This window comes from Pseudorca crassidens, chromosome 20, assembly GCF_039906515.1.
Source record: "Pseudorca crassidens isolate mPseCra1 chromosome 20, mPseCra1.hap1, whole genome shotgun sequence".
Taxonomy (NCBI): Eukaryota; Metazoa; Chordata; class Mammalia; order Artiodactyla; family Delphinidae; genus Pseudorca; species Pseudorca crassidens.
The window spans coordinates 6,406,037-6,429,713 of NC_090315.1; the positions used below are offsets into that span (position 1 = coordinate 6,406,037).

The 23,677-nt window shown below is 42.5% G+C and overlaps 2 protein-coding genes and 1 pseudogene across 4 annotated transcripts in view; 1 reads left to right on the top strand and 2 right to left on the bottom strand.

The window, feature by feature from the left end:
• LOC137214832 (zinc finger protein 836-like) overlaps positions 1–22,686 on the bottom strand; it is a 101,016-nt gene extending 78,330 nt beyond the window's left edge. Inside the window, exon 1 of the mRNA XM_067719143.1 lies at positions 22,549–22,686. The gene's annotated coding sequence lies outside the window, so the exon portion shown is untranslated. The remainder of the gene's footprint in view (positions 1–22,548) is intronic.
• LOC137214765 (zinc finger protein 665-like) overlaps positions 1–23,677 on the top strand; it is a 349,647-nt pseudogene that overhangs the window by 266,126 nt on the left and 59,844 nt on the right.
• Positions 23–22,732, bottom strand: LOC137214805 (zinc finger protein 83-like). Of its 3 annotated transcripts, none has more exons than XM_067719074.1 (4): positions 22,687–22,732; positions 16,069–16,156; positions 10,844–10,970; positions 23–5,055 (listed from the first exon to the last, which is right to left on the bottom strand). In XM_067719074.1, exons 2-4 carry the CDS (start codon positions 16,081–16,083, stop codon positions 3,452–3,454), a joined length of 1,746 nt encoding a protein of 581 aa, XP_067575175.1. In that variant the 5' UTR covers positions 16,084–16,156; positions 22,687–22,732; the 3' UTR covers positions 23–3,451. The 3 variants fall into 3 exon arrangements, with proteins under 3 accessions (XP_067575175.1, XP_067575177.1, XP_067575178.1); XM_067719076.1 differs by lacking the exon at positions 22,687–22,732 and adding an exon at positions 22,549–22,686; XM_067719077.1 differs by lacking the exon at positions 10,844–10,970 and having other exon boundaries at positions 22,687–22,710.

Below are 23,677 nucleotides of genomic sequence, written 5' to 3' on the forward strand. Positions count from 1 at the left end.
CAGAAAAAATTATCACTAAGGAAACAATTCAAAACATTTTTTATTACAGTAGAACACAACGTAACACATTGTGTACCAGCATAATTTGAAACTCAAATTTTAATAGCATTTAGAAAATTGCTCTTTGAGTAAACTGCTTAGTTATACTATCTAATAAACATTTCCAAACATTAATTTTATTAAACTAAGGTAAAAATATCTCTGACAAGTTATCCAAATAGGATTTTACAAGCATTTTCAAGAACCATATTGAACAATGGAATGTATGTGTGCTGCAGAGAAAGGAATGTAAGAAATTATTAGCATGAAGAAAAGTATGGTTTGCCAAGTCAAGAACTCAGGAATTTCAAGAGTAAGCATTCAGTGTTTGTTTTGTTTTCTTTTCTTTTGGGGTGAAGTAGAGAAGAACAGCTTTATTGCTCTGCCAGGCAAAGGGGCCACAGCAAGCTAATGCCCTCAAAACTGTGTTTCCCACCCTGGAGTGGGTAGTGAGTTTTATAGTAATGGTTCAGAGAGGGCGTGATCAGCTCGTGGGCATTCTTTTGATTGGCTGGTGGTGAGGTAAGTGGGAGTCAACATCCTCAACCTTCTCCTTCCCACCAGTCTGGGGTGTACATGCTTGTGGGTAGCACACGGTTAATTTCTCCCACCTGGTGGGGGTTTCAGTATCTGGTCTCTGGACTCACTGAGCCTCAGATTCTTTGTGTCTCAGTGCAGAAGGAATTCAGAGAGGGGTAAAGTGACAGGCAAGAAGTAGACTTATTAATATAGGACACCTGTGAGGGATACAAGTGGGTAGGCGAGGGGGCTCTGCCTCAGTGTTTTATCAGAGTCTGACTCCATTTTTTCTTTTCTTGTCTTTTTTTTTGGCTGTACCATGCGGCTTGTGGGATATTAGTTCTCCGACCACGGACTGAACCCAGGCCCATGGCAGTGAGAGCTCAGTGTTCTAACCAGCGGACTGCCAGAGAATTCCCCTGACTCCATTTTTTTGATGTTTGACTGTTGACACCTCAGGAAAACCTCTTCTTATTCAGCCTATCTGGACAAACTGATAAAACAGCCTAAGGGCTCCTTCCTTTGAGAGAAACTGGACATTGAAACCGAAAGCTTATCCTCCAACAAGCCTCACCCAGTAATTAAATTTTCCTCTAATGTTAACTGCTCTCCCTTCAATTCCCAAGAATGAGTCTAATTTCTCATTAAACATAGATGCAAACATCACCAATTCACATGCAGTGGAGGAAGTGACCAACTTTTCCAACACATTGTTCCTACCACATAATCAGTCCCTAGCAACCTGTCACTCTCCTCTCTTGGCAAGTCCAGTCCCTTAATGTCCTTACTGCTCTGTTCATGGTCATCTGGTAGAGCATTCTGTCCTATAACGCACAGTGGCCTATCCATGGACCCTGAACATAACAAGCATGATGAGTCAAGGCAGTTTTATATTATTCTCTGCTCCTCCCTGTTGCTAATTCACAACTATTGAATTTGGTAATTCAGGGTCCTTGTTTTTCCAGGGAACACGGATGTGAATGAACCACACCTAATGAAGTTGGCCCCCTTATGTTACTGATTCCTTCCCAGAGACAATCATCAAAGGCCTGTAATGAAGGCATAAGATCAACAGACTTCAAACTTCAGGTTGAAAGGCATAAATAGTAATGTGGCTTTTTCAGTAAAATTCAATTAATAGAATATTTACAGTGAAGATAATTGGCCATTCGCACGTTATTCTTCCTGTCACATACATACCATTTCATAATTTTTAACATACTGTGACCTGTAATGATTCTAAGGTACATAACAATCTCACATTAATCCTGGAGAAACACTTATTCCTAGTATAGATTCTCTGATATGTAGGCTGATTTAAGAATGGCGCAAAAAATTTACCTAACTCATTACATTTGTAAGGATTTTCCCTCATATGAGATCTGTGGTGAAACCTCAGGACGCATCGTTTCATCAAATTCTTTCCATGTTCAGTAAATCTCTATAGTTTCCGACCTGTATGAATTTTATCTTTACACTGAAGGTGTAGATACCTGATGAAAACTTTTACAACATTCATTCCATTTGAAACGTTGCTCTCCAAACTAAATCCTCTGTTTCAGAAACTCCGTCTTTGGGTACAAGCCTTAGCACACATATTAGTTCGTGTGGTTCCTCTCAAAGACACATGCTGAGAAGTCTGGTGGATCGTGCAGCCAGGATGAAGCCTCTGCTCATACATTTTTAGTGTTTCTCTTCAGGGGGCTCTGCACTGCTGCCAAATGCTTGAACTCAAGGTAAAGGTTTTGCCACACCAGTTGCATTAGTAAGGGATAGTTCCAGTACCTTCCCATCTTGGGATTTTTGCGTAAAATCCTTACCACACACATAATTATCTGAGTGGTTTCTCTCCAGGATAAATATTCCAATATCTAGTGACAAGTGAGCACTAACTTGCAACTTTGCCACATTCGGTACATCTGTAATGTTCCGTCCAGCATAGATTATCTGATGATTGGCGGGATGTGAGCCCTGAGTAAAGGTTTTGCCCATTCATGGCATTTGTGAGGTAATCTCCAGAATGAATTCTTTGGTGAATGACTTCCTGTCTAAGGACTGGTCATACTAAACACACCTACCCGATGAAGGCTAAGATGTGAACAGTGAAGCCTAAGACGTGGACAGCTGCTAAAACCCCTGCTTAAAGTTCGTCATCAGTGTGGCTTACCTGACAGTAAGATAAGCTTCTAAGTACACTGACGGATTTTTCACACTCATCACATTTGTCAGGCAGCTTTCCAATATGAAACTTCGGTGCACCTTAAGGTATGAATTTTGACTGAAGACTTTGAGAAATTCAATACATTTCTAGAGTTTCTGTCCAGTATAGATTATGTGATGGTGAGGCTTTGCCACACTCATGACATGTGCATAGCTTCTCTCCACTATGAATCTCCCATGAATTTAAAGTGTCAATTTTGTTTTGTTTTTTAAGGATTTTTAAAATATTTATTTATTTATGGCTGCATTGGGTCTTCACTGCCACACGCAGGCTTTTCTCTAGTTGCAGCGAGCGGGGGCTACTGTTCGTTGTGGTGAGCAGGCTTCTCACTGCGGTGGCTTCTCTTGTTGCGGAGCATGGGCTCTAGGTACACAGGCTTTAGTAGTTGTGGCATGTGGGCTCAGTAGTTGTGGCTCACGGGCTCTAGAGCACAGGCTCAGTAGTCGTGGCGCACGGGCTTAGTTGCTCTGCAGCACGTAGGATTTTCCCAGACCAGGGATCGAACCTGTGTCTCCTGCATTGGCAGGCGGATTCTTAACCACTGTGCCACCAGGGAAGCCCAAAGTGTCAATTTTGAGTGAAGACCTTCCCACATATATCACGTTAATATGATTCCCCCTTTGTATTTATTACCTGATATGTAGTGAGAGTTGAGATCTAAGTAAAGGTTTTTCAACAGTTTTTATCTTTGTAAGGTTTCGCTTTTGTATGAACACTCTGATGCTTTGCAAGGTATGCTTTTCGACTAAAGCAGCTGCCACACTCGTCACATTTGTAAGGCTTCTCTCCAGTATGAATTCTCTGATGAATTACGAGATTTGAATTCCGATTGAAGACCTTGCCACACTCACTACATTTGTAAGGTTTCTCTCCAGTATGAACTCTCCGGTGAATTGCAAGGTATGAATTATAACTAAAGACTCTGCCACATATATCACATTTACATAATTTCTGTCCTGTATGGATTATCTGATGTCTCCTGAGGTTTGAGCTGTGATTAAAGATTTTGCCACAGTCTTTACATTGGTAAGGTTTCTCCCCAGTATGAATTCTCCGATGAACTGAAAGGTATGAATTTTGACCGAAGACTTTGCCACATACATCACATTTATATGGCTTATCTCCTGAATGGATGATTTGATGTTGTATGAGGTGTGAGCCAAAATAAAAGGTTCTGCCACACTCATTACATTTGTAGTGTTTCTCTCCAGTATGAATTATCTGATGACTGACAAGGGTTGATCTAATACTAAATACCTTACCACACTCATTACATTTGTAAGGTTTCTCTCCAGTATGAATTCTCTGATGACTTGCAAGGTTTCCTTTTTGACTAAAAGCCTTGCCGCACTCATTACATTTGTAAGGTTTCTCTCCAGTATGAATTCTGCGATGTTTTGCAAGGTATGAATTCTGACTAAAGACCTTGCCACATTCATTACATTTGTATGGTTTCTCTCCAGTATGAATTCTCTGATGAACTGCAAGGTATGAACTTTGACTAAACACTTTTTCACATACATCACATTTATATAAGTTCTCTTTTGTATGGATTATCTGATGTCCAGTGAGCTGCAAGGCATGATTAAGGGTTTTGCCACACTCGTTATATTTGTAAGATTTCTCTTCAGTATGAATTGTTCGATGAATTGCAAGGTCTGAATTTCGACTAAAGACTTTGCAACATACATCACAATTAAGTATTTTCTCTTTTGTATGGATCAACTGATGCTGAGTGAGATTTAAGCCCTGATGAAAGGTTTTGCCACACTGATTACATCTGTAAGGGCTTTCCATGCATGCACTCTGGTCTTGTGTCAGTATTGAAGGATGTATAAAATCATTCTCATATGAATTAGAAATGGTGGTTTGGACAGTAGGAGAAGTTCCTTGAAGTGGTGAAAATGAGGCACTAATGCTGATACTCTTGTCAGCTTGATTAAATTCATCAATTTTCTCTTCACTTTTGAACATAAGCAGTTCATCCTGAAAGCTTAATGCCAGCCTGTTTTCAATAGGCTTGATTCCTGCAACACTTCTACCATGTCGATCTCTCTTATCAGCCAGCTTTTGGTTATGGTTTACAGGCATTCCTTTATCATTTCTTTCCTCATCTCTTGGCTGAGACTCAAAGTCATGTACATTTTCCTGGATTTCCCTGAGGTAAAAAGGCTTGATTTTTTCATGTCTTCCCAATATCAGTGTTTGGAATACTTCTGCTCTATCAGTGTTTGCATTTAGTTGTAATTTCTTGATCACATGTAAGTGAGAGATATCTACAAGATATAAAGAACCATAAGTACCCTATTCATCCCAATTCGTAAGTAAATAGTTCATGTTAAATACATGATATTACACCAAAATTAGTACTTACACAAAACAGAGTTATGAAAATTCCCAACCATGATATTAAAACCTTTACAAACACAAAAGGAATGATTCTTTACTAAAGATAAAGTGATCGAGGTAATTCCACTTAAATTTTGGGTACCCAATTTTCAAACAACCTATGATAAAAACACTCACATTGAGAAAACTTCTGTTAGCTATCAAAGAAAGTGTATTTTTCAACCATGACACCAAAGCATATACCAATTAGCAGTAAACATACTGGTGCCTCGTAACTGAGGAGAAAAGAATATTATACTATACATATATTGTGCATACTTGTTAAATAGAAATGAATGCTAAAAAGACAGACAGTAAATAATTGTAACAGTAAATAATGCAAAACTAACTTATTCAATGTATAATCTCAAGGAGTGGCGGTTTCCAATTGGGAAACAAATATAGCATAGAGAAAATGGTGAGTATGGTAAAACAGTATTTTAAAAAACAAAATGTTCTTCTAAAAACGTGCTGTAAATCTATGTACCCAGGAAGAAGCATAAAACATTCTGAAAGACCACCTTCTGTATATCACAATTAAATATCAATAAATGAAATATTCTCCAGTTATATTAACAGCCATTAAATAGAACAACTCCCTACCTGTTCAGTGCCCTAAAATATCCAGTTCATTGGCTCCAAAATATACGTAATGAAGAGAGAGCAATTTTTGAATTTATTTAACTAGGTTCATACAACAAATTGCAAAAGAAAGGCATACAACATATAAGGCAAAAAAAGGGACATCATAATAAACATGCCAGAATATTAATATATCTTTTTTATACAAAAGCCACTTTTGATTCATTAATATAAAAACAATGCACTATTTCTGGGAATTCCCTGGCAGTCCAGTGGTTAGAATTCAGCACTTTCACTGCCATGGGCCCGGTTCCATTCCTGGTTGAGAAAGTAAGGTCCCGCAAGCAGCGTGGTATGGCCAAAAACACAAACAAACAAACAAACAAAAAAACCCAAAAAATCCCCACTATTTCAAGCCGTCTAACATTACTAGTTTCTTTCGAAAGGCTTGAGGAAAGTTATCAGAAGTTTTTAAGTAAGGAAAGTGGAATCAGGTTTCTGTGCATGACCCCAACTGACGCAGAAAGCAGTGAGAACCATGATGTGGACCTTGACCAACAGACTGAGACAACATACTCTTAAGCATGACCACCCACCCAACAGCAGCAGAGGAGAGATTACAAAATACGACAACAAACATCAGGAGTTGAGAAAGAAAACTTCAAGGGAGATGCAAGAAGTGAGCTGGATAACTACAAAGGGTATTCAGCCACCTCTCCTGGAAATGGTTTCTGAGTCATCACAGCTACACAGAAAATGATTTAGGTTGTGTCATGAGACAGTTGTTCGATATATAAAGAGGCATTATTTTTACAGTGTGAGTGATGTGGAAGGTGGAGGGATGGGTGAAGGAGTGCTGCAGAAATTGGGAAGTTCAGGAGAATAACTTAACAATAACAATGGAAATAGGAAATAACAATCTTTCCATCCACATCAAGGTACCATGGAAATAGGAAATAACAATCTTTCCATCCACATCAAGGTACCATGTAAGGAAAGGTCAGGACTGAGAAAGGGCCTGAGTGGAGCACAGAGTTTTTTAACTATGGGAGTTATACTATGAGTATGGGAAGAACTGAAAGAGATTTAAACACTGTAGAAATAAACTAACTTTAAATCTATTACACTATTTGCTATGCAAGGTATCAAATTCCAACAGCTGTATTTCCATGCACATATTCAATAAAAACATACACAATATTCAAGGAGATGGTGCAATAATGTTCTTAGCAGAAAGTGGAAGAAAAAACCAGGAGAAGACCAGCAGAAGGAGACGAACCAGTCTATTCTGTACACACACGTGCAGAACAAAGTAATCAGATCAACACTACTGTAAAGTAGGGAGATCCTGATTTCAGAATGAAGATCTCCTGGCTGGGTGAGCAGGGTTTGTATGGGGAAACAAAGATAGCAGAAAGCGTTTGAGAAAGCCTGAGCAATTTCAGGATAGGATCACAATAGTTAAGTAAGCAAAGAAAGCGAAAAGTATTACTAACTAAAATATAGATTACATAACATAATTTGGTATATAAAATGTTTATGTTAACACTCCTTGTTATTAAACATGACAGTGTTCTTTTAGCTGGCCTCTCTAAATACTGAAAATCAGATCATTAAATTTCTTAACACAAACTCTGCAAAGAAAAACAAAACCATGAGGAGTGATGTCAACAGAAGAGTAAACCAGAGGCACTCATTACAGCCATGAGGAAGCCAAGTTAAAAACAATAAACAAAAAAGAATTTGGGAAAACTCTACAAACCAGTAAAAAAACAGTGGGAGCACCCAGGCAATTGCCTATCCTGAAAACACTAAACCAAAAAATGTAGGAAAGTTCATGACAATTCCCTGGCCTGTGACTCCCCACCTCCTTCTTACATTGCATTGAGATTGAACTGGAAGAAGCCTCCCAATTACCAGAGGTGTCCTCATGGGGAAATGCTAAAAACATGATAAAAACACTCAGTAAACCAGAAATAGAAAAAAAATGACCTCAACATAGTAAAGGACATGTATTAAAAGTCCACAGGTAACATCATACTCAATGGGGAATGACTTAAAGCTTTTCCTCTAAGATCAAGAAAAAGACAAGGACAGTTACACTCAGTATTTCTAAAAAAAAATCACTGGAATTCCTAGCAAGTACATGTAGGTAGCAGAAAAAGACATAAAAACAATTCCAATAGCAAAAAGAAGCAAAACTATCTCTTTTGACAAATGAAATGATCTAATAAGTAAAAAACCCTGGGGAAATCCCTGGTGGTCCAGTGGTTAGGACTCCATGCTTCCTCTGCTGGGGGCCTGGGTTTGATCCCTGGTGTGGGAACTAATATCCCACAAGCCGTGCAGCACGGCAAAAAAATAAAAAATAAATAAAAACCCGTGAAGATTCTTAAACAAAAATTTGATAGAAATAATGAACTCAGAAAGATGACAATATATAAAATTGACAAACAAAAATCAATACTGTTTCTATACAGTGACAATAAAAAATCAAGAAGGAAATTCAGAAAACAATTCCATTTACAATACCATCAGAAAAATAAAGTACTTGGCAAAACTTTACAGAAGGGAAGATATATGCACTATAAACTAAAAACACAGCTGAAAAATATTTGAAAAGACACAAATTAATGCAAAGATATCCCAAGTTCATGGATTAGAAATATTGTCAGTAGGTAAACACTACCCTAAGTGATCAACAGATTCAACACAATCCCTAATAAAATCCCAATAGTGTGTCTTGAAGAAACACATAAATCCATCCTAAGATTCAAATGCAATCTCAAAAGACACTCAATAGCAAAACCAAGGTTGAAAAGAATGAAGTTGGAGGTTTCACCACCATTTCAAAATTCTTAGAAACCTAAACTAACCAAAGCAGTACGGTCCTAGCATAAAGACAGAGAGAGACCAGTGGCATACAACAGAGACGTGAGAGATAAACTCTTGTGTATGTGGTCAAGTGATGTTCCGCAGGAGTATCAGAACCACTCAGTGGGGGAAGGGCAGTCTACTAAACAAAACGAATTATGGTTCAGATTGAAGGTATCACTGCACTTCATAAATTCCCTAATTTAGATGTTTCAAAATTAGCTGTTGATGTAGAAAGAATAGCACACAGGTGACCCCAAAATGGTGTCAACAACAGTTTACACAACAGCCTCACAAATATGAGGATGTGAACTTGGGCAATGTTATCCTGAGGAGAAATTCCTATTCACTGTTTACTGAGGGTGAAAGGGGATGGGCATAGTACATGTGAACACCACTATCACAGTGCCCTTGAGACAGGCTTTTGTGACACTGCTCAAAACCAGAAAAAAACCTGGAAAGATTTATCAGCCAGGCTCTGGTGATACTTTCTATCTCATATCATAGAATATGCAGACCACTTCACTATAGCTTTAAGTGGTGATTTTCTATATAGCAGGAAAATATTACAATATATGAGGGATAGTATTCTCATTCAAAATTATCTGTCACCCAGTAAACCCACCCTATAGAGAGTCCACCAGAAGTTGCTGATTAACAAAGGGTGGATTATCACACCAAAGGTTCTGGATAAAATTTCAGAGCCCAGTTCTCTGTATTTCATAAACAAGTTTCAGAGGCAAAATCACACAAACTTAGGAGAGTATGAAATCAGGAAGAGAATACATTCCCAGACTAGGTAGAGCAGTACAGGAGTGAAAAAAATAAGAGATATGTGTGTCAGATATCATAGAACCTTCAGATGGAACAATGTGCTCTAGCCACAGATGCCAAACTAGAGGCTGAAAGATACATATATGCTCCTCAGTAGGACTGGGGATCAAAGAGATGATCTCCCTGTCCACTGTCCTTAGTTTTCCTAAGTAATAATTACAGAAGATAGAACGCACCTCCCTGTTACACAAAAGCCTGAAGAATGTGGCCAAAGCAGAACAGAAGAAATGCAGGAGGGATCTAAACAGGGAGACAGGGCTTGAGACAGCTCCATGCAGGTTCTGAGATGCCACATGGAATCAAAGAGCAGCCAGTGTCTCCCATCTTCTGATGAGGTCTCCTAAAAACATCAAATGGGGACGGAACCGGGAAAGGTTCAGGGATTGGAGTCTGCAGGCATCAGCTCTTATCTATGTGGACTGAGAACTGAGCATCCAATGGAATGAAGTCGAGAAGGAGAGATGAGGGGGCAAGAGGCCCCTTTGAAAAAGTCCACCTCATGCTCTGCTAATTCAAGCAACAAGAGCTCACAGAAACCAGATGGCAGAGTGTTGCAGATCATGATAAAGACCTTGCCTTTGTCTCTGGTGGAGCTGCAGCACCACTGCAGGGTGAAAGAATACATTTTACACGTGGAAGGACAAGAGGGATAAGTTACGGAGAAGAAAAATTTCCTCTGAGAGTTCAAATAATAAGTAAATTTTTGTATTCCCATAGAACTCTCTGATGAGGGGAAAGACTCCAAACACTATTAATAATGAGGCTTCCCCTCGGCGCTTCTGAGATCTGACCTGTGTTCACACTTTGATACATCCCCAAAGGTATTCAGATCAGTCTTCACAGCCCAGGGCTCTTTCTCTTGTTACAAAGTGGGTAAAATATTCAGATAAGAAACAGAAATTCCTCCACATAAGAGGAAGGAAACATGATTTGCTGTGGCTTTTCCAGAATCCTGGTCTCTTGCTCAACTGAGAACTGAGGTGACTACAGATGGAAACAGAAAAATATTTCAAAAAACTGACCTGCTCTTTACCTCCTGAATACACAGGGAACAGTATAATGTGCAGAAACGTAGCTCTTTTCCTAAAACTCCTAAATCAAAAGCGCAGGGGTAGGAAACAGGAAAATGGGTATATTAAAAGTTTCCCATTGAGCTTTATATACATGTAAGCTCTGGAACAACTCCTGATGTATCACGAACTGGGCAGGCCATCAGAGGAAAAGGTAGATTTAAACTCCTGAGGCTGCATCCTGAAGCTTTCCATGTCTGAATCAACAAGGATTTCAGATCAGTCAAGCAAAACAGGGGCTCCCAGGAGGCACACAATGGAAAATGCAAAGATACATAAGGGCAGATCCCAATTTCTGGAGGGAAGTTATCCTCACCCAGGGAGACCAGGTTCCTGTAGGTCTCCAACATCACGTCCCTGTACAAGGCCCTCTGAGCAGGGTCCAGGCATTCCCACTCCTCCTGAGAGAATTCTATGGCCACATCCTTGAAGGTCAACTGTGCCTGAAATGAAAACACATTTCACCAAGGGGCCATGAGGAGAATTCTTATTTTCACACAAAATGAGAAGAGGTGAAAAGATCAAGTTGAAGTATGTATTCTGACAGATCCATATAAAGGTATCTGGGGAAATTATGGGTCTCTAATTTTAATTTCTTATGCTTTTTCATAGAGATTATGATAACCTGTAATCAATGTGTATTTTTTATTTTTGTGGACAATACATGAAATACATATAAATAAAATTCAACAATGAGTTCTCTATCCAGAAGTGTTAGATTATGCCTTACACACTGAGTGCTATTCAAAATCTAGATGAACTACACTATGAGTGGTGGCTTTAGAGATGACTAAGTCCACAGTGCTTTAAAAAAGAAAATCAAACTCTTAAATTACAATGACGATAATAACAGCAATGACTAAAGGTGTTTGAATACTTCACAGATGCTAAGCATTACTCTAAATGCTTTATAGATATGAACTTTTTTATCAACATTGTAGCTCAGTAGAGAAAGATCTGTTCCCATCCTGCAGAGGAGAAAACTGTCAGAGACATTTGGAGAAACTCAACTTAGTTCAAGCTAAGAAATGATACAGCAAGCACCTGAATTAAGGTGGATGCGCTCTTGAACTGAAGATAAAGAAGCAAAAACTGAAGTAACAGAAGAGCTTTCGAAGCACACGGCCAGAGGATTCTCCCAGAAAACTTGAAAGAAGTTGAACAACATGAAAGGCAGTAAAAGGTCATTATAGATGTAGGCACGTGTGCGCGACAGACACACATACACACACACACACAACATGTTAGTAATCTTACTAGTATCTGAACCATTAACAGGATAGTGTAGGAAAAATTCAAGGCCATGTAATATATTTATGATATAATTTCAACTGCAATAAAATACAGTACATAGTTATAAAATTCTGATGTCTTTTATCAAAACCATGGACTTGCACATCCATGAACTCATGGACACACAGGTAAATGCACAAATAACTGAAACGAGAGAAGTTGTCTCTGGATATATTATTGCATGATTTTTTTATCATCATTTTTATTTATGTGAATTTCAGCATCTTTGGAACAATGAAAATATATCAACTGTATTAAATGGTACTAACATGAAAAAAATAGGATCCTTTAACTGCAATCTCTATTGAATACCCATATATAAATACAATTTAAACCACAATATTGACATAGTAGGTATTAACAAATGCAAAGCAGAGTTTATTTCTGTATTCCACACATAAAACACTGACTCAAAATCAGAAAAGTTATTACTATTATACATTAATTTAAGAGACTAAGAAAAAAATTATCACAATAGTGAAGTTAAAAACTACTCAGAGAGGGCTGCCCTGGTGGCGCAGTGGTTGGGAGTCGGCCTGCCGATGCGAGGGACACGGGTTCGTGCCCCGGCCCGGGAGGATCCCGCATGCTGCGGAGCAGCTGGGTTCGTGGGCTATGGCCGCTGGGCCTGCACGTCCGGAGCCTGTGCTCCGCGATGGGAGAGGCCACAACAGTGAGAGGCCCGCATACCGGGAAAAAAAAAAGCTACTCGGAGAATTAAATATCATGACTAAAAAGAATACGGAAAAAAGTATATTGTGGGCTTCCCTGGTGGCGCAGTGGTTGAGAATCCGCCTGCCAATGCAGGGGACACGGGTTCATGCCCCAGTCCGGGAAGATCCCACATGCCGCAGAGCGGCTGGGCCCGTGAGCCATGGCCGCTGAGCCTGTGCGTCCGGAGCCTGTGCTCCACAGTGGGAGAGGCCACAACAGTGAGAGGCCCACATACCGCAAAAAAAAAAAAAAAGTATATTGTAATTAAGGAAGAATATTTCACCAAACAGCATGATTAGAAGGAAACTTGATGCATTCCCTCTGAAGTTACAGTGGAGTGAAGGGGGCTGGCCAGGGCACCTGCCTTTCACCAATGTACAGTGTGCCTGAGCAAGAGCCATTAGAGGCGGTAACAGGAGGAAAACAGAGGGCAAGAGACACAAAGAGAGTGTGCCAGAGAGTTGGAACTGTGAACATTCACAAATCTAAGGACATAGAAATCTAAGAACAGAGAAAGGATGTGAAAAGATAGTCCATCCTAAAGAGAACAGGGGTGATTATATTACATCAGAAAAAATAAAGACAAAAACTGACACAAGAGACAAAGGATATTATATAATGATAAAACAGTCCATTCACCAGGAAGATATAACAATTATAAATATATATACATCTAACATTAGAGCTTGCCCAAATATGAAGGAAACAACAGAAAGAGACAACAGCAAAATGTCAGTATGAGACTTCAATACTCTAGTTTTATCTACACATGGAAACAACTTAAAAGGAAACAGAGAACTTGAACTACACTAAATAACAATTGTACCTAAAAGACATGTACAGAACACTCCACCCAACACCAAAAAACATCCTTCTCAAGCAAACATGAAACATTCTCCATAACAGACCACAAAACACAGCTTAGGCCACAAAACAAATCTTAACAAATTTAAGGAGACTGAGATCTAAAAAGTATCTTCTCTAACCACAATGAAATGAAACTTGAAATAACAGAGGGAAAACAGGAAAACCCCCCAAATGTACAAATTAAACAGCTGATTCTTAAAGAAGCAATGGGCCGGGCTTCCCTTGTGGCTCAGTGGTTAAGAATCCGCCTGCCAATACAGGGGACACAGGTTCGAGCCCTGGTCCACAAAGATCCCACATGCTGCGGAGCAAATAAGCCTGTGCACCACAACTACAGAGCCCCAGCACCACAACTACTGAAGCCCGCGTGCCTAGAGCCCGTGCTCCACAACAAGAGAAATCACCACAATGAGAAGCCCGCGCACCGCAACAAAGAGTAGCCCCTGCTCACCACAACTAGAGAAAGCCCACACGCAGCAATGAAGACCCAACACAGCCAAAAGTAAAATAAATAAATTTTTTAAAAAAAGAAGCAATGGGTTAAAGAAGAAATCACAAAGAAATTGTAAAAATATCTGAATGAAAATAAAAACACAACATACCAAAATTTATAACAGGCAGTCAAAACCATAGTAAAAGGGAAGTCTACAATGCTAAATGCTTACAACAAAAAAGGGGAAAGATGCAAACCCTGTACTGCTGTTCAAGAATGTATGGAGAGCCATTAGACAAGAAAAAGAAATCAAAGTTATACAAATTGAAAAAGAAGTAAAATTACCTTTTTCTCTAGGTGACAAGGTTTTACATGTGCAAACCAAAAAGGCTCCATGAGAAAACTACCACTTCAAAACACAACTTCAAGGACTTCCTGGTTGGTCCAGTGGTAAAGAATCCACCTTCCAAGGCAAGGGACTTGGGTTCAATCCCTGGTCAGGGAACTAAGATCCCATATACCACAGAGCAACTAAGCCCACGCACCTCAACGAGAGAGCCTGCGTGCCGCAAACTACAGAGCCCACGCACTCTGGAATCCGTGTGCCACAACTAGAGAGAGAGAAAAAAAACCCCGCACGCCACAACTAGAGAGAGAAGCCCATGCACCTCAACGAAAGACACTGCACGCCACAACAAAAGATGCCGCACGCCTCAATGAAGATCCCGAGTGCCACAACACCTGATGCAGCCAAAAAAAAAAAAAAGAAAAAACAACTTTGGAAAAATTGCAGCAGGGAATTCCCCAGCAGTCCAGTGGTTAAGACTCTGTGCTTTCACTGCCATGGACCTGGGTTCAAAACCTGGTGGGGGAACTAAGATCCCACAAACCGCAAGGCATGGCCAGAAAGGAAAAAAATATCAGCACACAAAAATCAGTTGCCTTGGTATACACAATATGCACAATGAACATATTCAAAAGGAAGTTAGAAAACAATACTGTTTACTATAGCATCAAGAGACAGACTAGGAAAAAATTACCCAAGGAGGTGAAAGACTTGCACACTGAAAACTACTAAATGTTGCTAAAAGAAATCCAAGGATATACAAATAAGTAAAAAGACACCCTGTACTCATGAATTGGAAGAATTAATATTCTTAAAATGACTTTATTACTGAAAGTGTTCTACAGATTCAATGGAATCCCTGTCAAAATTTCGAAGGCAATTTTTGCAGTTAAAAAAAAATCATACTAAAATTCATAGGGAATCTCAAAGGATGCCCAACAGCCAAAATACTCTTGAAAAAGAAGATGGACATCATTTTCAGATTTCAAAACATATTACAAAGTAATCAGGATGATGTGGTACTGGTATAAGCACAGATACAAAACCCAGTGGATACCAGAAATAATCCAGTGAATATATATAAAATGTACAGCCAAGGGTGCAAAGACTACACAAAGGGGAAAGGACAGTCTCAATAACAAATGATGCTGAGCAACTACATACATCCCAGCAAAAAAATGAAGATGGAACCTTACTTGCATCAAAGGTAAAAAACTTCTGTATCACAGGATACAATCCACAGAGTGAAAAGACAACCTCTGTGGAATGCAGGTGATGAAAGTGATTTAAAGAATTTCCCACTGTCAGAGATTTAGGTTGATTTCATAGTTCAAACTCAAGAATAGACTAAAACATTCCCTGGTGATCCAATGGTTAGCGTTTGGTGCATTCACTGCAGTGAGCCCGGGTTCAATCCCTGGTCGGGGAACTAAGTTCCCACAAGCCTTGGTGGGGCATGGCAAAAAAAAAAAAAAAAAGTTAAAAGACAGAACAAATTACCTCTTACTGGTCTGTTTTCCAGATTTTACGAGATACTGTGCACATTAACGTCCAGCTTCTTTATCCTGCTTGACAGACAGCAGACAGTGCATCCTGATGGGGCCCTAAGCAATCCCTGCTGTCCAGTATCACTGACACCATGTCTCCAATCCATGGGTGTGAAGCCCTGCCCAGGACTACACCCAGCGGAGCCTCTTCAGAAGTTCCAGGTCACTAGGTCATGGGGAAATGGGATCTAAGTGGAGATGACAGGCCCTGAGGGAAGGACCCGAGTGAGTGTGAATGTACAGGTGTCAGGCAGGATAGTTCAGAGTCAGAGATTAGCGAGTCCAAAGAAGGGCATTTCAGGAAGGACAGACAGAAGAAACAACTGAGAATATGGCTTTACCTGAGAAAGAGCCATTCCAGACTCCTTTTCTTTCCTCTCCCTCCTCTTCTGGGCTTCTTCCTCAGACAAGAGTCTTTAGAGGTCGATCCTGAAAGTGGAAAACAAGCTGTTTAATGCTTAGAATCAACACACCCCCTTCCTGAGTCACCACCACACGCACAGGGAAGCCCTCAGCATGGGGAACAGACGGTCCTCTGCTGCCCACTGTCCCAGGAGGGACTCGGGACAATAACTCCCACACAGAGACCAACCAGTGAGTTTTCCCACCCTTTCCTTCAGATCAGGCTCCCCTCCTGGTGAGGCCCTCACATACCCAGCAGCAGCGGGCACCTCAGCTGGACCCGATGATCCCCTGCAGGTCACAGACCAGCCCTGATCCATCCCCACGCAGAGCAGAGCCCTCACCCTCAGCCCAGATCTCAGCCCTCAGGAACGGGGGGACTCAGAGTCACGATGCTCAGTGAGGGATCCGGATTGGAACATCCTGGGGCACCTCAAATATTGTTGAGGTTGGACCCCCACACTGACAGTATGAAGAGGAATCCCTGGTCAGAGGGTACAAAACATGTCTGTACAAAATTCTTCATCGATCTAAGGAAACGCCTGGGTTGAGCAGCACTCACAGGAGGCAAGCCCAGCACAGCCCCCACCTGCTTTTCATTTTCCAGCTTTACTGAGGTCTAACAGATGTATAACAATGGTGTACATATGAGGCATCCAATGTGCTTATTAGACGGATGTATACACTGTGTAATATTCATAACAGAGTGCTTTACACGTCCATCAACTCACAACGACCATTTTATTTCTGTGTGCTAAGAACACTCAAGTGTTACTCTCTCAGCAAATACCAGATATATAGAAACACAGTATGATTAACGATAGCACGATGAACATTAGATGAACATGTTGCAAATATTTACCTAAATATAATGATTTCATTTCCTTTGGCTATCTAGACAGAGGAATCTCTAAATTGTTTTCCGTAATAGCCATATCATTTACATTCCCACCAATGAAGCACAAGCGTTCGTGTGTGTGTGTGTGTGTGTGTGTGTGTGTGTGTGTGTGTGTGTGTTTTGAGACAGGGAGAGGACCGTAGAGGAACCAGCACTGGCCTGGCAGCAAGAAAGTAGCGGCTACACCTTCCCAAGAACGTGCCTCTGTATTACTGATCACTGTGGTGTTGCTGGCCCTCTGATTCTTGGAACAATCTCTCCCTACATTAAAGACCTTAATGGCCCCTCTCAGGTTCTGTCCACAGAAACATACCTAGCAAAATCTCCCTAATGAAAACCTTCTGCCGTTTGAAGCTTACTACTCATAACTTCCCTTCTGGACTCAAATGAACTTACAAACTTTCATGGGGTCCAACATAGTCTCGACAAAACCCATAATGATCAACTCATCGTGCTAGAAAATACCAGAAAACATGCCAAACTCTAATAAATCATGCCAGAGGGAAAAATACATATAAGACACCCAAGGAACCAATAGATGCAAAATACCATATTTTCATTCACAGTAACCACAGCCCAAACACTGTCATCTTCAAAAACTACACATAAAAGTAAGATGTTTCCAAGGATGCACATCCCCCAGTGAGACCCAAACATCCCCCAAGGCAACACTCCAATTCCCCTTTCGTTATGTTTCACAGTGCAACTGAAAATTTCTTTATCTGCGACACAAAATACTAAAAAGTACCAAAGGTAAACAACAAACTGACCTCCATATTAAGTCTAAAAACTGCACTATGATTCCTCTCTTTCTCTCTCCCTTTTTTTCTTCTGGAGCAGGAAGGATTTATTACTTGCAGCAAGTAAGGAGAACACCAGAGATCTTTCCCAAAGCAGTATCCCTGCACAATGATTCTTGACCTCCCAGAATACCCAAAACAAGTCACTTGCGGAGTGGATGCTGTAGGGCACCCTCTAGCTCCATTGCCTGCGGACAAGGCACCCATCCTCCTGCACCCAAAAATCCCTGTAAGCTCAGCTCAGGCCACACTTTTTTTAACCACAATGGAGGAAAATGTTTCTCTTTGCCTAAAACCACTGCCTTCATTCCTCCTCATGTATGGCCATGAAATACCAGATTAAACCAATGCATGGAAACCTCAGTGTCAGCAGCTATGTCCCAGGGAACCTGAGCTAAGACACTATGGCACCTCAAACCATGCAATGCACCCACAACTACCCATAAACCCAATTCCAGGTGCTCCAGCCAGAACTGACACATCCCTTGCCAGGAGTTCCACACACCCCTTGAGCCCAAAAGGGACAAATGCATACACCATTCATTGGGCTCATCTTGAAGCCCACACTTGCTGCCATATCCCTCCTGCAGGCTCTCCTCCAATTTTCCCATTGTTCTCCCTCTCCTCATGGGCAAACAGGGCTAAAGGACAAAAGTACATCTCAGGAAAGCCATCGCAACAGGAATACACACAAGCTGCCACCGAAAGGACACTGGGCATTCAATATGCAGGTCAACAAAGTTGGCCCTCCTGGAAAAACTTAGGAGAAAGTAAGAATGTTACTGAGTCCAGTTACAAAGGACATTTGAATGCAGTGTGGGAGACTCAAAGATAGGCGGTCCCCAGATTTCTTGTCCCCAAGACAGATGGTCCCCAAGTTTCTTCTCTCCTGTTCTCCAAGCTCACAGGCAATTAAAAGATACCCTAACTCTCTGAGGGAAGTCTCCTTCATTCCTCCTTAGGTTCTGGACTTTGGCCCACAGTTACCACAGTGAAATCACTACCCCTGACTCGGAGCAGATGAACTGCTGGAAGGCAAAGCTCCTGTCCAAGGAGGCAACTGGTCCCTGGATGTGCACAGCCTGGAACACCTGGGAGCTACAGTGGAGCAGTGACACAGCACACTAAACATGGGGACACCTCAACATACTACATGAGGACATCAGTTCTGTAGGGATTGTTAGCACTCCCTGCATCTTTTTGCTCTTATTTTGAGTAATTAAGCAGCCATATGGGGTAATAATCAATTAGAGTTGAAATGTCCAGAACAAATGTAGGAACCATCCTCATCACCTACCGTGTTCCCCTGGTCTCCCCTGAGGATTATTCAGCCCAACCCACAGTCCCAGCCACTAAACACATCCCCAGAGGGAGATGCCGCAGATATCCAGGGAAGAATAGGAACACTGTGCATCCTTCAATGAACGGAAAAGGAAGAAGACTCCAAATAATCAATGGAGAGGGACATTTCTGTTGAAGGTGATTGATACAGAGGCAATAAAATGTGACACAGATAGTCAGGAGGAGATGGCGAGCCCTCTCTGAGCCTAGACCTGAAGGGAGACAAAGGGCCTGTGCTATGGTGACTTCAAGGCAAAAGGTAAGAACAGGAACTATGATGTCAGATAGAAATAGTTTTTGTTTGGAAACAGACAAAAGGTGAATGTGCCCAGGGTAGAGTGAACCATGAGAACAGGGTCAGCTCCCAGGACGAGGCTGGAGACACTGGCAGGGCCCTGATGACACAGGGCTGAGCAGCCACAGGGAGGAGCTGGGATTTGTCCTGAGGGCAAATAAGAGCCCGTGCAGGTCTGAGTGCCAGAACTGGCATAAACTCTCCTCAGATTTATACTTAATGCAGAGAAATATTTCTGACTACGGTCACTTCTACTCCGAGCCTGTGGGAAGACAGGAACCCATATACAATTCTAAACAAAACTAGACACTCTCTCCAAAAAGAAGACAAACACAGACACACACCCAATTTGGCCAATCACTTCAGGGTCAGTGTTACTCTGACTGAGAGTTTCTGGTCTAGTCTCTCATCTCCATGTTACAAGTGGGCGCCCTGAGGCCCAGAAGGGAGACTTTTCTGAGAAAGTCCTGGTTGAGTGAACAGAATCAGGTGTAACTGAATTCTGAAATGAGATCCTGAGGGGTCGGTGGGCAGAGTCTGCCCTTATCGCCTGTCCCATTTAAAACACCATCTTTCAGGTGCCTGATCAAAGGAAACTTCTCTTTCAATGTCTGATCACATTGTCACCAAACAGGTAATTTTTCTTTCCAGAAAAATCACAGTAAAAGAATTTAAAAATAAACAATTGGAAAAGCATAGCTGCTGGTGCATAAAACATTGCAAGCGTTCAGCTTAGAAACAAGATCTGAGCAAACTTCTTCATCATGAATAGAGGAATAAAAGGGGAAAAAGAATATTAGACTAACTGGTTAAACTAGGTTTTGACTGTTAATATAAAAGATCAATGACATATCTACCAAGTACTCATCAAAAGAGTCTAAAATTATTTACTAGTTACCAAAGAACTTTACCAGTATACAAAGATAAAGCAGGGGAAGAACTCAGGTGTCAATTATATCTGAATAAATAAAATGAATTTGTGAATTTTTTTAATCTAAAGATCCTGCTGTCAATGTTTTAAAAAAAATTGAGGATTGGGGCTTCCCGGGTGGCGCAGTGGTTAAGAATCCGCCTGCCAATGCAGGGGACACGGGTTCGAGCCCTGGTCTGGGAGGATCCCACATGCCGCGGAGCAACTAAGCCCGTGTGCCACAACTACTGAGCCTGCGCTCTAGAGCCCGTGAGCCACAACTACTGAGCCCGCGTGCCACAACTAATGAAGCCCGCGTGCCTTGAGCCCGTGCTCCGCAACAAAGGAAGCCACCGCAATGAGAAGCCCGCGCACCACAACGAAGAGTAGCCCCTGCTCGCCGCAACTAGAGGGCCCACGCGCAGCAGCGAAGACCCAACGCAGCGAAAAACAAATAAATAAATAAATAACAAAAAAAATCGAGGATTTGTCATATTTAGAAAAGAATCACATGAGTAGAATACATAAGGCCACCAAACTTATTTCACAAGTTAGTAATTATTTGCAGGAAATTAGATATCTAATGCACTAGGATATATGCAAAGTTAAAGGCAAGACATAAATGTAAAGAAACCAGAGAGAAGAAAGTAAGTCCATTACAGAAAAACAAAATTTTTAGTGTTTCTTTAAAGAAGCACCATGTAGTGAAAGTCAGTCATTTCCTGCCCCACTAGTCTCTCCCCTGTCCTCTACCACCAGGAAATGGAAGGGGGTGACCCACAACTGCCTGAGTCAACTCACCGCCCCTTGGCTGAACAGGGATTGCAAAGGGAAGTTTTCTTGTCATACAAACAATTACAAAATGCACAAATCTTACAGTTTTGCAATACAAATCCTCACCTGTATAATTTAAGCAAGCAACATTTCAATTTATTAGTCTAAAGCCAGAAGTCAGTATATCATAACTTAATCGTCCAAATCCAATCAACTCACCCCCAACCTGGACCCAGTCTGCCCTCTACCTGCACTACTATGTGTTTCCATTTTATTGTCTATTTCTTTCCCTGTTTCTGTCTCCTTCTTTTTGATCTTATCTACTCCCCTGGTGCTCCTGCTGGCCTATCCATACATTTCTGCCTCTTTCTTCCCCCAGCTCTACTCCCTCTCTGCCCGGCCCGTGACACCCCTTCTGTCCCTGTTACTCTCCCTTCCTCCCCACTCTCCGGCACCCCAGGTGGCTGTGCTTCCTTTCTGCTCTCTCTCTTCCTCTGCTCTGTTAGCCACAGAAGTCCTCTGCTTCTCTCCCAGGACCAGGATGCCCTGAAGGCCATGGTTCCACCGTTTATCCTCTCCCAGATTTTCTGTGCAGTGCCTCACCACTGCTGCCCTCCCTACTACCACTGATCCAGGGCCTCTCTCTATGTTGCTCTGCAATCCCTGGAGATCCGGCGTTTTCCTTTACTTCTCGATTTTATTCACCTGCTATTTTCAAGGCTTACTTAGTCTCTTTCATTTCACTGTCTCTTTATAAGCTCTTCAGCCATCCTCTACGTCTCCATCCGCTCTCCCTCATTCTTTCCACCCTGTCAGCTTTTCTATTTCTCTCTCAGTCGCTCTGTCTCTGCTCCTCCAGTTCCCCCATCGCCCACATATTTACAGAGACCGAGACGGAATAACATGCCGCCTACCGGAAGAGTCCATTCTCCAGCGGGGTGGAATTTCAGACGGAAGAACACTGGGTGTCACATGGCTGGCCCAGGTCACTCCCCGCCCCCCCACGCCGGGTGACGGGAAGGGCTGACTACGAAGGGGAGGCCGGGGGAGCAAGAGGACCGGCCTGAGGAGACGCGAAGACAGAGGCGCTGGGAGGGAGGGAGGGGGTCTCAGGAGAAGGGCGGGTTCTGAAGAATGCCAGGACCGGGGAGAGGACGTGGGCTGTCCGGGAGCGGGGCGGCCGGCGCTGCCCTCCAGGGGCCGAGAGGGGGAGGCTGGGGGGCGCGAATCCACCTCGCGGAAGGGGACGTTACAGGCGGCGGGAAGGGACGGAGGCAGTAATGGATTTTAAACAGGAAAATGTCGCGAATGGAGGTGTCTACCTGGACCGAAGGCAGAAAAGCCAAGGGCACCGGTACCGGCCTCAGAGCGAATTCAAACCCAAAGGTAAACATGCCTGACCTGAAACGGCGACGTCCGGATTTACTGGGAGCGTAGGGGCGGGTGCTGAGATTTACGGTCCTTGGTGACCCCCCACACTCTGAAGATGGAGAAAGGGGGGCCGCGCGGCACAGAGTCACACCAGAAAAGAAAACTTACTCTCAGCAGGGTGACCTTCTCTCCGCGCTATCCGCTTCCGCTTCCGTTATTAACGGCGCGAGCGCGGAGTTAGAAGTAGGGCTTCTGGGGGCGGGGCTTGGGCGGAGCGCTAGCGGCGAGGGGCGGGGCGAGGAGGGAGCCCCTTCCAGTCCAGGGAGCGCAGTTAGGCGGGGCAGGAGGCGGCGAGGGGTAGGTTGGTCCCTGCAGCTTGAAACTGCTTGTTTTAATTTACTGTTTGCTACAGTTTTAAGGCAAAAGCTTACCGTTGCTTGGGCCAGTTATATCGGAAACTAAGATGTTTCCTCCTAACGAGTCGAGAATGGTGTCAATAAAAAGCTGTTTTTGCCAGCAGTTAGCTGGCGTGTCTAAGTGAATTGATAAATGTATATGAGATAAAAGGTTCCAGGTAGGGCTTCCCTGGTGGCTCGGTGGTGAATAATCCGCCTTACAATGCAGGGGACTTGGGTTCAAGCCCTGGTCTGGGTAGATCCCACAGGCCGCAGAGCAACTAAGTCTATGTCCCACAGCTGCTGAGCCTATGCTCTAGAGCCCGCGAGCCACCACTACTGAGCCCATGTGCCGCAACTACTGAAGCCCACGTGCCTAGAGCCTGTGCTCCGCAACAAGAGAAGCCACAGCAACGAGAAGCCACGCACCTCAATGAAGAGTAGCCGCCGCTCCCCGCAACTAGAGAAAGCCCTTGAGCAGTAACAAAGACCCAACGCAGGGCTTCCCTGGTGGCGCAGTGGTTGAGAGTCTGCCTGCCGATGCAGGGAACACGGGTTCATGACCCAGTCCGGGAAGATTCCACAAGCCGCGGAGCGGCTGGGCCCGTGAGCCATGACCGCTGAGCCTGCGCGTCCAGAGCCTGTGCTCCGCAATGGGAGAGGCTACAACAGTGAGAGGCCCGCATACCGAAAAAAAAAAAAAAAAAAAAAAGACCCAACGCAGCCATAAATTAATTAATTAATAAAAAACACACTTGCTACAT